The following is a 13,341-nucleotide window of genomic DNA, read 5'->3' on the forward strand; positions in this document are numbered from 1 at the left end:
TAGGGGGTTCACTGATATCTTTATCCAAACATCTTCCTCACATTAAGTACTTGGTTTTGTTTTATCACTGTGAATGCCAATCTTCTAACACGTTCTCTGATCTTCTATAGTAACTATTCCAGGTTCAACCATGGATCAGCCACCCGGTGCAGAACTCGGACGCAAAAGGCGCGGACGACCACGCCAGTACGCAACTCCCCAGGATAAAGCTAGTGCGAACAATGAACAGAGGCGAGCAAAGCGACAGAAGGCAACCTCTGCGAAAAGGGACAGGCAGCATGCAAACTTCTACAGCGTAGGCCTTCCTTCCGCCTTGCCCCCAATTCCTTGTCCAGTCGACGGCGGAAACCCGATCCAGTCCGGTGATGGACCCGGAAGTGTCAGCATGATGTCGGAGGTCCATAGCCACGCTCTGGAGCTTAATAATCTAGATATCTCGCATCTCCTTCCTCCGCCTACCCCTCCCCTGCAACCAGCTATACCAGAAGAGATTGCCTTGGAGGGTAGCGAAGCTTCTTTGGAAGCACAGTTGCCGCTCTTGGGACTCTTGGGAGCTGATACGGAGGACGTTGCTTCGATAGCTACAGCCGATGCTGTAGAAACCTCACCGCCCACTGATACAATCTACAAAGACCGAGTGAAACGTCTCGGGCGTCAGCTAGCAGAGCAGTTGATCAGATTTCAAGGATGTTGTGTGGATTGTCACCGTTCAGCCAAAGTCCAGCACGTTCAAGGTCCAAGGGAGCATATTAGTCTTGCCGCTTACCTGGAATCCACAGCAGACCTCTGCCCCGAGGTCCTCAGCTCTACCCGCATCGCCTCTCGAGAAGATGATCTTTCTGGAAAGATAAGCACTCCAGGTCGGCGGCAGATCTATTGCGGTCTTGGGTCCGAGAACCAGGCGCCTCATATTTGCTTAAATCAGGATGAACGGGTCACACACGTTGCCGGGATCGGCTTTGACGTGGATAGCATCACGGGATTTCCTAGTAACCTTGCCGTCGCCAAGCAAGGGATTCGATGGTTTCCTACCCAGATGCCCGTTTCAGATCTGCAGTCAGATCTCCATCTCCGTCAGAGACAGGTTCACTACTTCGATACGGCTGGGAACCAGCGTCAAGTCAACCGTCCTGTTCATCAAATCCCACATTACACCTTTGGCCGCCTCGTCGGATTCGAAGATGTCTCGCTGTACTTGCTGTTCCCGCACTTATACCGCGAAGAGCAGCAGTCTAGTCGCCTTCGGGATGAAGACTTTCGCACATGGATGGACGACGTGTTACTACCCGTTATTTATCAGCACTACAGCAGTTCTCACGTCCAACATTACCCCTCGAGCTATGAGCACAGCAAATGTAACGCCACCGCTCGCGGCGTTGAGACACTCGCCAAGCAAGTGCATCCGGTTGCCCGGGAGCAACAGCTCACGTATTACCTCCAACCCGAGTCTTTAGAAGCCGTTTGGGCCTCCATCGTGGATACGGTTCAGCAGCCAGGATTCCAGCACTTCCGCAACGTCACTATCCTCTTCCAAGCCAAGAACTTGAAGGTCTTAACGAAGGACATCACCTGGGCGCAAATGATGGCACGCTTCCAGAATTACTGGGTCAATGCGATTGACGACAGGTACATCACGGCAGACTTCTACTTCGATATTGGGAAGGAGACCTGTCCTCAGCAGGCATCTCAGGTTGCATCCTCCGTCAACAGACAGACGAGTAATGCTGATGCTGATGGTTTCGCCTCCATTCCGGCCGGGACGCTCTTGTACAAACGGTGCTGTCTCCAATCGTATGCACATTTGATACAAAATGTCTCTACTGCCGAGGAGACTCAGAAGCAGGTTTTCTATCCGTTCAGCATGCTCTATGATACCGGAAGCCTGACTGTCGAGACGGGTCAGCGATCCTCACGGCGCGCAGCCGGACTTCTCTACACTCAGTTCTACCCTAGTGTCAAGGAGATCTTTGCAGCAGGAAGTGTCTACCCATTCACCAACAGTGCGATTGAGACGCTTGCTTTGGATAAGAAGCTACGACGAACTTGGGAACTGGTCGGGGGTGCCCTCAGTCACCAGCCAGCGGCATTGATGAAGGCATACCTATACACTAAGCTTCGTTGCCATTTCGCTTTGGCAGGGTCAACACGAAAGTCATTCGGCGTTCGGGAAGAGCATCGTGTCTCCAAGGATCTATTTGATGCCATCGACGCGGAGTTCCGTTCTCAGCAACTACATGATGAATGTTTCGTTGTATCAGCCAACGAGAACTCCCCATACTATAACTTCTCAACGGAAACCGTACTACGCTGGTTGCGATGGAATATCAACAAGTTCTGTGTTGGATTTGAAATGCTATACAGCTTTCAGGATCCTCACTTCGTAACATGGGAACATACCTGAGTTATGCTTATGTTTCTCCGATGCCTCCAGTTCTCGTACTCCGGAGGCCTAATACAGAAGTCTGGCGGCTGTTGGCAAGACGTTCGACTTCAGCCCGATTCAAACCAGCCTGATGGACTTCGACGAGTCGAAGGTCTCGGATTTCGGTATACCATGGATACGTATGGCTATGCCTGGTTTCTCGACAAGGTCGACTGGACTACGCTCACCTTTAAGCAACCCCATGCGGCCTATATGATGTTTAATAACCCATCCATGTAGGCCGCCTACCATGCTCGATACCGCCAAATTCGAGATGTACGTATTGACTTCATTCGGGTGGACAAAGCTCGGCAATGGATGATCGAGTTCAGTTCAGTTCCCGACTGCCTACAACTCCTGGAAAAGTACCTTCGTCAGCTCTGCTTATGTGCTTTTCGAAAAGACGTCTTTGCCTATATCAAGTCCATACTACATCCTGATCACATGGAGGCAGCCCTAGCGGGCGAGGTCCCTCTTTGCTACGACAGTGTGCGTGATGCTCTGGCTGAGCGTCACCGTCCGCCCCAGCTTGCATATGGACATCGATTGGCGGTGTTAGGGTTATGGTTGGGGTTAGTATTAACTATCTAAGCTATTTTGCCCGGAGGGTTTCTTCTAGCTAAAGATATAGCTTATAGACTAAAGAGAGGAGATTTTTCTGAGATATAAAGAGATAAGAAAAAGGAAAAATAAGAGTATAAAAGAGATATAAGAGGTACAGCTAAGAAAGAGAGAGATAGCTAAGAAAGAGAGATATAGTTTAAGAAAGGGAGATAGCTAAGAAAGAGAGAAATAGCTAAGAAAGAGAGATATAGCTAATATGAAGGGGCAAAGAGATAAAATATAAGAAATAAGAGATAAAGAATAAGAGGTAAGAGATAAGAAATAAGAGATAAAGAATAAGAGGTAAGAGATAAGAGGTGAAGAGTAAAGAGGAGCTTTAAGGAGCCCTAGAAGTGTTCCAGATTGACCTAGCTAAGTTGCTAGAGGGATCTCGGGCTATGGAAGCCGCTGAGGTTGCCCTAGTCCAATGCCTGACCCAATGCCTGACCCTAACCCTGACCCAATGTGTGACCCTAACCCCTATAGAAAGCTCTAGAATCTCTATAGAAGCCCGAAGGGCTTCTATCTATAGCTGACCCAATGCCTGACCCAATGCCTGACCCAATGCCTGACCCAATGCCTGACCCAATGCCTGACCCAATGTGTGACCCTAACCCCTATAGAAAGCTCTAGAATCTCTATAGAAGCCCGAAGGGCTTCTATCTATAGCTGACCCAATGCCTGACCCAATGCCTGACCCAATGCCTGACCCAATGCCTGACCCAATGTGTGACCCTAACCCCTATAGAAAGCTCTAGAATCTCTATAGAAGCCCGAAGGGCTTCTATCTATAGCTGACCCAATGCCTGACCCTATCATCTATTAAAAACGTCGGCTGAGCTACCGACGTTTTTTTTGTATGGGGGAAATTTTTTACGCTAGCAGACCATGGGGCAGCCGACGTTTTTTTTCTCGACCAGCCGACGTTTTCTAAAAAAGAGGGTTCCTATAGGGTTAAGGCTCTATAAAAGAGATATATATAACTTTAAGCTATAAGGATTTTAGAAATAAAGTCTTTTTTCTTATATCTTATTTCTTAATTTTTTTAGAATTATTTAAAGATAAAAAAGAGGAATTTTGATGGGGTAGTCAGTGTAATTAGCGCTACGCTAAAAATCACTAACCACCGCTATAACTTAGCTATCTAGCTACACTAACCACCTCGCCAGCCACAATTAAGGCAATTCCTTAGCCAATAAGCTTTAACCTCTATATTTTTTCTTTTTTTTACTCTTTTATATAGACTTAAATTCTTCTTAACTATTTACTTTTAATTTCTATCTTTATTTCTATCTTTATTATCTAAAAGCCTTATCTATCTATATCTTAATTATCTATAAGTCTTATAATTATGGATTATTTTAGTTATATCCCTGCTTTTTCCCTTCTAATTTGCAAGACTTATAAAACCGTAGTTCTTTTCAACCAAATTCAACAACACCTCCGCCAACAGCCTCATCAGCTTTCCCTCCAAGAGATCAAGCCTACCCTAGAGCAAGCTACTAAGCTTGATCTTCTTCAGGGCCAGAAGGACCTTATAAGGCTACCTAAGCCTATTCCTCCAGGCCCTCCTATCTCACAACTTGGAGAGCCTATGCAACAGGGCTTCCGCTGTACCTTTGAGCCTAGCTGCTTCTATATTGGCTCCCAGCTACGCCGAATTAGAGAGCACTTACGGGCCTTTCACAAGGTCAAACAGAAGGGTCAAAAGGGCCGGCCTTCTAAGGCAGCAGCCTCGCAGCCTTCTATAGCTACTGAAAGCTATTGGCGAGCCGGCATAGCCTATCAGCAACTCTTCAAGCAAGGGCCTCGCAGTGAATACTTTGAGGTCTTGCTAGAAAGTGACAGCTCTAAAGCTCTCTCTCTTCTAGAAGCCAAGGCTGCCTTTGAGGCCCAAGCCCTAGCTATCAGAAGCAAGGAGGCCGAGGCTATAGAGCAGCTAAATGACTTTACTGCTCCTAACCCTTGGCTTCGAAGGCTAGGATCAGCAAGGCACTTAGCTGACTTTAGTGGGGAAAAGGATTTCCTAAGAGAGCTGCTTTCTCTTGACCTTACCCTAACTAAAGAATCTCTAAAAGAGACCTCTGAGCTAGATTGCTTTTTTCTCTTGCAGGCTTTTGAGGAGCTTATTCAAGAAGCTATAGGCCTTATAGCTTCTAATGAGATTCCTCTGAATGCTCTCTTTGAGGTTAACCGGCAAGATGCCTCGCAGCCAGCAAAGAAGCCCTTTAGCTATAGGTATAAGAAGGCTACGCAAGACCGCTATGCCATAGTAGCAAAGCAGCTTCTAGTCTATACCTTCCGCTGCCTTAACCTTGAGCCCGCAGAGAGGCCACCTTTCAAAGCAAGCCAGCAGCAGCTAGCTAGCTATAAGGCTCTATCTGATAACCTTGATGACCTAGAAGAGGCCTGGCTCTCAGCTAAAGGCAACTTCTCTAGCCATAAGGTTATAGGGCTTTATAAGGGGGTAAAAGAAAGGACCTTGGCGCTTTTCATCTCGATCCTAGATCATCAGACTAAGGATAGTGAATTTAATAGCGTCATGGTCTCCTTTCTTACTGTGCTTAGTATATCCCCTGATGGCTCTTGGCTAGGCTTTGAGACCTTTACCCCTTTTCTCTCTGCCTTAGTATCTATTTCTAGGCTACTTATCCTGCGGGAAGTAGCTAGAAAAAGAAATAAGGCTATCCAGCAGCATGCCGAGCTTGGAAGCTCTCTTCTAGAAGCTCGAGAGGCGAGCCCTGGTTATTTTGAGCTGGTGCAACAGCTCGTAACTAGGTGCATGCTAAATAGCCCGGCTGGGGCTGATACGACCCCTATGCAGTTTATCCTTCGGCTGCGTAGCTATGGAATAGCTGCCAAGGCCAACACGGCCCAGCCCGGCTATATTAGCTGGGAAGGGGAGACTATCCTCTATAGAGGCAACCGGCTTAGCCTTCCTAGCCTGCAGCATATACTGCAAGCGGCCTTAGATGAAGCCCGGCTTCTTCTCTTCCAGGGGCTTCTTATGCAAGAGAGCTATACCTTGGAGGATAGCCAGCCAGCCCTAGTGCCTTCTATCCTTGGGATTCTATCCAGGATAACCCTACTGATAATTCAGTGGGTTATTCCTTTTAGATAGCCTCTATGAGGTAGCTAGGGAGGCACTAAGAGCTGGCTTTTTTCCTTTCTCTGGGAAGACCCTATTCTCAAGGCCCGCTGGTTTGGAAGCTCTAGTAGCTCTTCTATAACCCCAGAAGCTAGGGCTATGTCTTCTTATAGCCAAAGCATCGAGAAGCTGCTTGAGCTGCTAGCCTTCTTGATCCACTTGAGCAGCGGTCTTCCGGCTAGGTCAAATGAGCTCTTGACTCTTCGGCACCGCAATACCGCCGCAGGGGGCATCCGCAATATCTTCCTAGACCAAGGGCTAGTTATGCTAGTTACTGGTATTCACAAGGGCTTTTCTAGGTCAGAGAGACTCAAGGTTATTCACCGCTTTCTTCCTCAGGAGGTTAGCACCCTTTTAGTCTATTATCTCTGGCTTATCTTGCCCTTCTGGGAAGCTATGCAGGCCAACTTTGACCCCAGCTCTCAGGGCTCCTTTTCCCCCTTTCTCTGGAAGACCTCTGGCCTAGATGGCGATGAGGGTTCTAGCAAGAAGGTAGAGGCCCTAGGGGATAACCCCCAGCTGCAGCAGCTGCAGGCCGAGCTAGGCTTCTATAGCCCTAGAGACTCTCCCTTTGGGGCCCTGAGAGGCAGCCAGGCTGATAACCCTAGGCTGCATATAGGGCTTGCAGCAGGCTCTTGGAATTCGGCTAGGCTTAGCCGGGTCCTTAAGCGCTGGGGCAAGCTAGCCGGCATTGAGTCTCTTACTATCAGTAGCTGGCGGCATATAGCTATCGCCCTAGGCCGCCGCTATATCCGCGATGCAGCTATTACTAGCCAGGGGCTATATAGCGAAGTCGACCACGGAGATAGCGAAAGCAGCTCTGATGAAGAGGGCCCTGGAGAAAGAGATACTATTCTCCATAGGCAGACCGGCCATGGCAGCATGACTTCCAACCTCGTCTACGGCCGGCAGCTTACAGAAGCCCACTTTGAGACCTATCAGCGCAGGCAAAGCTTCCGGCTTCTTAGTGAAGAGTGGCACTTCTTGCTTGGTTTCCCCTCTGCCCCTGGCTTCTCAAGGGCAACTATCCCCTCGGGCTCAAAGAGAGGCCTAGCTGCCGTTGACCTTGAGCATTTCCAGCAGCTTCAAGCAGCCCGCTGGAAGCAGCTGCGCAAGGTTGACCTTGACCTTGAGCTGCAGAGGCTACTCGGCTCCAACGCCACCTTCCGGCAGGGCCAGAAGCCGATTCTAGAGGCCATTATGGGTAATAGGAATCCAATCCTAGCCATCATGCCCACTAGCGGCGGCAAGAGCCTTCTATTTCAGTTGCCGGCTGCTAGCTGCCCAGATGGCATAACTATAGTAGTTGTGCCGCTGGTCTCGCTGCTAGGCAACCTCCTAGACCGCTGCCAAGCTATGGATATCCCCGCTGCTCAGTGGCAGGCTGATAGGGCACCGAGGGGGGCTTCCATTATCTTTGTGACGCCCGAGTCAGCTATGACAAAGCGGTTCCAGGCCTATCTAGATGGCCTTCAAGCCCTAGCCCGCCTTGACCGCATAGTTATAGATGAGTGTCACACGATTCTAGAAGGCAGCCCCCGGTTCAGGCCTAAGCTAAGGCAGCTAGGCCTATTGGCCTTGCGAGGCGTGCAGATAGTATACCTGACTGCAACGTTGCCTATAGCTGAAGAGCGTGAATTCCTAGGTCTGGTTTATACCAAGGCCAAGGATGCCACTATCTTCCGGGCTCCCACAACCCGGCCTAATATCAGCTATAAGGTAGTTGAGTTCCCTCTGCTTCCCAAAGCGGGCTATCTGCAGTCTGCTGAGAATGCCCTGAGGCAGCTGCTTGATAGTAAGCTTGCCTTTACCCTCGCCCAGCCAAAGCTATAGTCTATTGCAAGACTATAGCTATAACCGAAGCCCTAGCCCAGGCCCTGGGGTGTGATGCCTACTATAACGAGGTTGATACTCGCGATGGCAAGGCAGAACGCCTGCAGGCCTGGATGGAAGGCTCCCGGGAGACCCTCTATGGCAACGGCAGGGTTATAGTTGCAACCAATGCTCTTGGCCTCGGTATTGATATCCCTAATATCAGGGTTATTATACACCTTGAGATGCCAAAGAGGCTTGCAGACTATGGGCAGCAGAGCGGCCGTGCCGGTCGAGATGGGCTTCCTAGCGAGGCTATCACCCTCAGGCCCCTTGCAAAGCTCGACCCAAGAAGCCCAATCTTCTAGGCTCCTCAGCATAGGCAGCAGAGAATTCCTCTCTACTAGCCAATGCCGCAGGATAGCCTTAGATAGGGCTCTAGATGGCCGAGCTAGCCGGCAAGCGTGCGAGGCAGGGGAGGAAAAGTGTGACTTTTGCCTGGAGAACCTACCTCTAACCGCAGAAGAAGGCTATGCCTTGGAGAGCCCTGAAGAGAGGGATCTTAGGCTTAGAGCTATGCAGGTACAGCAGATGCGTACTACAGCAGCTACCCGGGCCGAGAGGGAAAGGGCAGACTTTGAGACCTTTCAGAGGCTGCTTTCTCAGCAGCTTCTTCAGGGCTGCCTTTTCTGCAAGCTTGATGGGCTAGATAGGCGAGACCATCTGCCATTAAGCTGCACCCGGGCCACTTCTTCTAGCCGCAAGGATATACGCCTTGGCTTTGAGCTAACTAAGTCTATTACCCGCTACCTAAGGCAGCGGGATAGACTAGGAAGCTTTGGAGCCTGTGCCTATTGCCTTGTGCCCCAGGAGCTTTGCAGCCGCTGGGAGGAAGATCCTCATAATGGCGGCTGGCAGCTAATCCAGGGGGGAAATTGCCAGTTTCCTGGGCTTATTGCTACCCTCTGGAGCTCTGCTGTATTACAGCAGCCACAACTAGCTAGCCAGCTATATAAGAAGCTTGGCTTTGAGGGGGAAGTTAACCCCCCTAGCTATGCTCCTAAGCACCATCGGGTCTTATGGTCCTGGCTAGGGGAGAGGATCTCTTGGGCTAGCTATAATGCTATCTGGATCTGCTGTATCTATAAAGAGCTAGTAGAGGCCTTAAATATGCCCTAGCATAGCTTAAAAGATACTCTAGGATAGTTACTAGGTCTTTCTTTTAAGTAATATTATAATAATAATACCCTTTACACCTAATAAAATAGCACTATCCTCTTAGCCCTCTTAGCTATTTTCCTTAGTAGCCTATAATAAATAATATAGAAAGAAGAATACCTACCTCTTACCCTTATAACCGCCCCTAGTACCTAAAAAGACCCTTAGAACTGGCCGTATTAAGCCCATTATAGCCCAAGTACCTCGCCCCTAACCCTTATAACCCCAGCCCCCCCTATAGCCCAAATAGCCCCCTGTAGCCCAAATAGCCCCCTGTAGCCCAAATAGCCCCCTATAGCCTAAATAGCCCCCTAAAAGTTAAATGCAGTTTCCCCTGAGCCTATTATAATAGAAGCTTAAGCCTTAAGTTATCTATTATATAGGGGCATAGAAACTGGTTTAAACCATTGCGGCGCGCCCTAGTCGCTATGTGACTCCCCTGTTGCCCCCTATAGCTATAAATAGCATATAAAGTTAATAGGCCCATCTAGCAGCTAGAAAAGAAGGTCCTTTAGCTAGCTATAGCTAGGCATCCCTAGTAGCTATGCACCCGGAGGAGCCAGGTTCGTAGGGGCTGATTACAGCTATATTCCCCCGGCCACGAGGCACGAAGCCTATAAGCATATATATGAGGGATATATAAAGGTAATCTAATAAGATAAGGTATAGTGGGGCTAGTTTAACCACATAGCCTAGGTGGATTATAAGTTATTTTTTTACCTTATTTTAGCTATAAGGTAGCTTTATTTTTTACTTATTATAAGGTAGCTTAATCTCTTATTTATTATAAAGTAATTAAGAATTATAAGTTAGCTTTATTAAATATATATATAATAAAATATAATATAAATATAATTAAAAATAAGAATAATAATAATAATAAAAAATATAAGAATAAAAAATATAAAATAAGAAAAATAAAAAAAATATAAAAATAAAAAATAAATAATAATAATAATAATAATAATAATAATAAGAATAATAATAATAATAATAATAAAAATAAAAATAATAATAATAATAATAAAAATAATAATAATAATAATAATAATATATTATTATTATTATTATTATTATTATAATTATTATAATAAAATAGTAAAACTAATTAGTGCGGCTAGCACTTATTAGAACCTGTCTTACGATTATAAGGTTCAATGCCACAAGGCCTATTCCCAGATAACTGCGCGGTTTTTTACTTAGGAAGCCCATATATGTTCACGGGGAGCGTACCGTACTCTTCCTAAGGTGAAGCAGCGCAAACTGCTTCTAGCCTGAATTGAACCCTAGGCCCTCGGGAAAAGGTTGCTAAGCTTAACCGTTGAGCTATCAGGCCGCTCTTCAAGACCGGCTGTGGTTGCTATATGGATTCTAGGAAGTGATAGATAAAGGTTACAGGTGTAATTGGTATAGGGTAGGCAGCTGCGATACGGTAGGCAGCTGCAATAGGGCAGCAGCTATGATAAAGTAGGTAAATATAGCAGGGCAGTAGCTACTATAGGGTAAGTAGGTATAGCAAGGTAGTAAATACTATAGGGTAAGTAGTTATATTAAGAGGGCTATATATATAATAAAAAATAGCTTATTTTATAAAGAAATTTATTATAAGGTAAAAGTAATATAATAATTATAAGGCTAAAAGGTATTATTATAATTATATTACTTATATTCTTATAATAAATTTTTATATTTTTATTAAGGCTAAGGGTTTAAGTTTATTATATAAGTTTTTTTATTTCTTATTTATTTTTATATTTATTATAATAAAATTATAATTATTATATAATAATAATTTTTATAATATTTAAGATTTATTAAAAATTATATTAAAATTAATAAAAAACTTATAAATAAAGGTTTTTTTTAAAAATATTAATATTATTAATAAATATTATTAATATTATATTATATATAATATTAAAATAATAATTATAAAAATATTTTAAATTAATTATTATTAAAAATATATATTTATAATAAAATAATAAGTCTTATAAAATAATAATATAATATTAAGTATAATTATAATAAAATAAAATTAATAAAAAATACTTTTAAAATAAAAATTATATTATTTATTATAAAATTAAAATTATTATAAGATAATAAAATATTATAAAAATAATAATAAAAATAATTTTTTATTTATTAAAATATTATATAAAAATTATAATATTAATAATTACTATAAGATTAAAATAAATATAAAATAAAAATTATTATAAGTTAATAAAATATTATAAAATATAATTTTAATAAAAATTATATAAATAAATAAAATATTATTTTAATATTATAATTATAATAACCTCTATAAAATAGTTATTATTATAAAATAATAAAATATTATAAAGTATTATAAAAAGTAATTGCAGTCAAAGATCACCCCGAACCGGTCCCGGTTAGGGTTAAAAGTTATGCGTCTTTGGGCTATCCATACCACGAGCCCCTAATATTTTAGAAGCCTACCAGTAAACTTGCCATTTTTGGACGCCCTCCCCACCTAAACCTGGGTTTAGGTGTCCGTGCGCACCCTCCCCTCCTCAAACCTCTAAGCCTCCATCTCTCCTCCACCTTTCTCATTCGTTCTCCCTGACTACCATCTATGCTCCTTTGGCCACTTCTTGACGACATCTAATTCTTGACTAGCAGCCCAGAAGTCTCCCGTCTCCCGTCTCCCGTCTCCCGTCTTCCTTTCTTTTAATTAGTCACCTTCCCCACCCCCTGTACCTTAACACTCCCATTCAATATAATAACCCGAACCCTCATCTCTTCCCACCTGTTGCTTCTTACCCTTTTACAATTCCACATCCCACATCAAATAAAATAAATCACAAACAATAAATCCCAATAATAATAATCATCAATCAATCATCACAAACAATGATCAAAATTGGTCGCCCTCTACCTCCCAAATCCAACCCCGATCCCCGGCCCTCCAAACGGCTGAAAACTACCCCTACCCACCCTTCCCGTGAACCCCGTCTATCCACCTCTCCCTCCCTACTTCCCGTCCCCGACGATACCCCATCATCACCACCTAAGCCCGCCAAGTCACCAAAGCCTCCTCCACCTTCCTTCACCGAGGTCGATTCCCTGAGGAAACAGGCGGAGCCCTACCGCCTCGCCGTCGCTGAGCTGCCCATCCATCTCCTCCATTCCGCCTGGTCTCGTGGCAACAACAGGCCCCTCGACCGCAATCACGTCGCCCATCTTTGTCGCTCTTTCCAGAATGGCGGCCTCGCACGTCGAGCCGAGCAGCACTACGTCCAGGTCTCCTGCAGTGCTGCCGCCGTTCAAAAAATGATCGACGCCATCCCAGACGCTGATCAGAGCACTGCCCAAGACCGACGTCAGCATGTGCTATCCTTCAAAAACTGGGCCGACTTCAACGGCGACGAGAAACCTGAGCTCATGGCCGGCCAGCATCGCATCGAGGCTCTGAAAGACTACGTGAAACAGACGGATTCTGATTCGAGCGATTTGTGGTGGATTTGCGAATTTTACGACAAAGGTGTGACCCTCTTCAATCACCCCCAATCCGCAGATCTTTCTACCTGATATACTACTTATACATACATAACAAACAATACTCATCCTTATACACAGACACTCTACCAGTCGAACTTGACATCAAGCTTCGTGTCAACCGTCGCGATCTCACCCTGCCCGATACACATGGTCAGATCTGGTTACAGCTCGCCTCCGCCTTTGACCGGGACCCCACTCTATTTTCTGCCGAGAAAAATGTCAACAAGAAGGGTATCGAGAAAAGGATGTTGGATATCCTGTGCCTGACAAGTGAAGCTCGCTTTCCCATCAGCCGTCTCGTCACGCTGTGGAGAAGCGAGCGGTGGAGACCCCGCATTACCCGCTGGTGTCGAACCTCTCTGGGGAGAACCACATTCTTCGTTTTCCGGATGTGCAGCCTTTATTGCGGATCAAAAAGGAGGAAGGCGAGGTCATGGCACAGGTCATGGACCATGTAGTGCGCTGGGTCAACACCCAACCCGCTGATATCATCGGTCTTCACGAGAACAACAAGCCTTTACGACGAGAAGACCTGGTGCCTGCGATCAAAAGTCTCAAGGCGACTGCTTATGGAGACGATTGGTGGACTCGGCTCAGAGAAGACGAC

At 45.4% G+C, this 13,341-nt stretch overlaps 3 protein-coding genes across 3 annotated transcripts; all 3 read left to right on the forward strand.

Moving 5' to 3' along the window:
- Nucleotides 1-766: 766 nt before the first annotated feature.
- LRP88_01740 (uncharacterized protein) lies at nucleotides 767-2,401 on the forward strand (the record flags this gene model as incomplete). Its single annotated transcript, XM_083238416.1, has 1 exon — nucleotides 767-2,401. One exon carries the CDS (start codon nucleotides 767-769, stop codon nucleotides 2,399-2,401), a length of 1,635 nt encoding a protein of 544 aa, XP_083106921.1.
- Nucleotides 2,402-6,272: 3,871 nt separating this feature from the next.
- Nucleotides 6,273-8,353, forward strand: LRP88_01741 (uncharacterized protein; the record flags this gene model as incomplete). Its single annotated transcript, XM_083238417.1, has 2 exons — nucleotides 6,273-7,968; nucleotides 8,025-8,353. The coding sequence occupies 2 exons, from the start codon at nucleotides 6,273-6,275 to the stop codon at nucleotides 8,351-8,353; spliced, it is 2,025 nt and encodes a 674-aa protein (XP_083106922.1).
- A 3,733-nt stretch (nucleotides 8,354-12,086) lies between these two features.
- LRP88_01742 (uncharacterized protein) lies at nucleotides 12,087-12,764 on the forward strand (the record flags this gene model as incomplete). The annotated part of the gene is made up of 1 exon (XM_083238418.1): nucleotides 12,087-12,764. One exon carries the CDS (start codon nucleotides 12,087-12,089, stop codon nucleotides 12,762-12,764), a length of 678 nt encoding a protein of 225 aa, XP_083106923.1.
- Nucleotides 12,765-13,341: the final 577 nt, after the last annotated feature.

The sequence above is a fragment of the Fusarium phalaenopsidis genome, assembly GCF_050370095.1.
Source record: "Fusarium phalaenopsidis strain FUZ10S chromosome Unknown contig_32278, whole genome shotgun sequence".
In the NCBI taxonomy this organism is placed as follows: Eukaryota; Fungi; Ascomycota; class Sordariomycetes; order Hypocreales; family Nectriaceae; genus Fusarium; species Fusarium phalaenopsidis.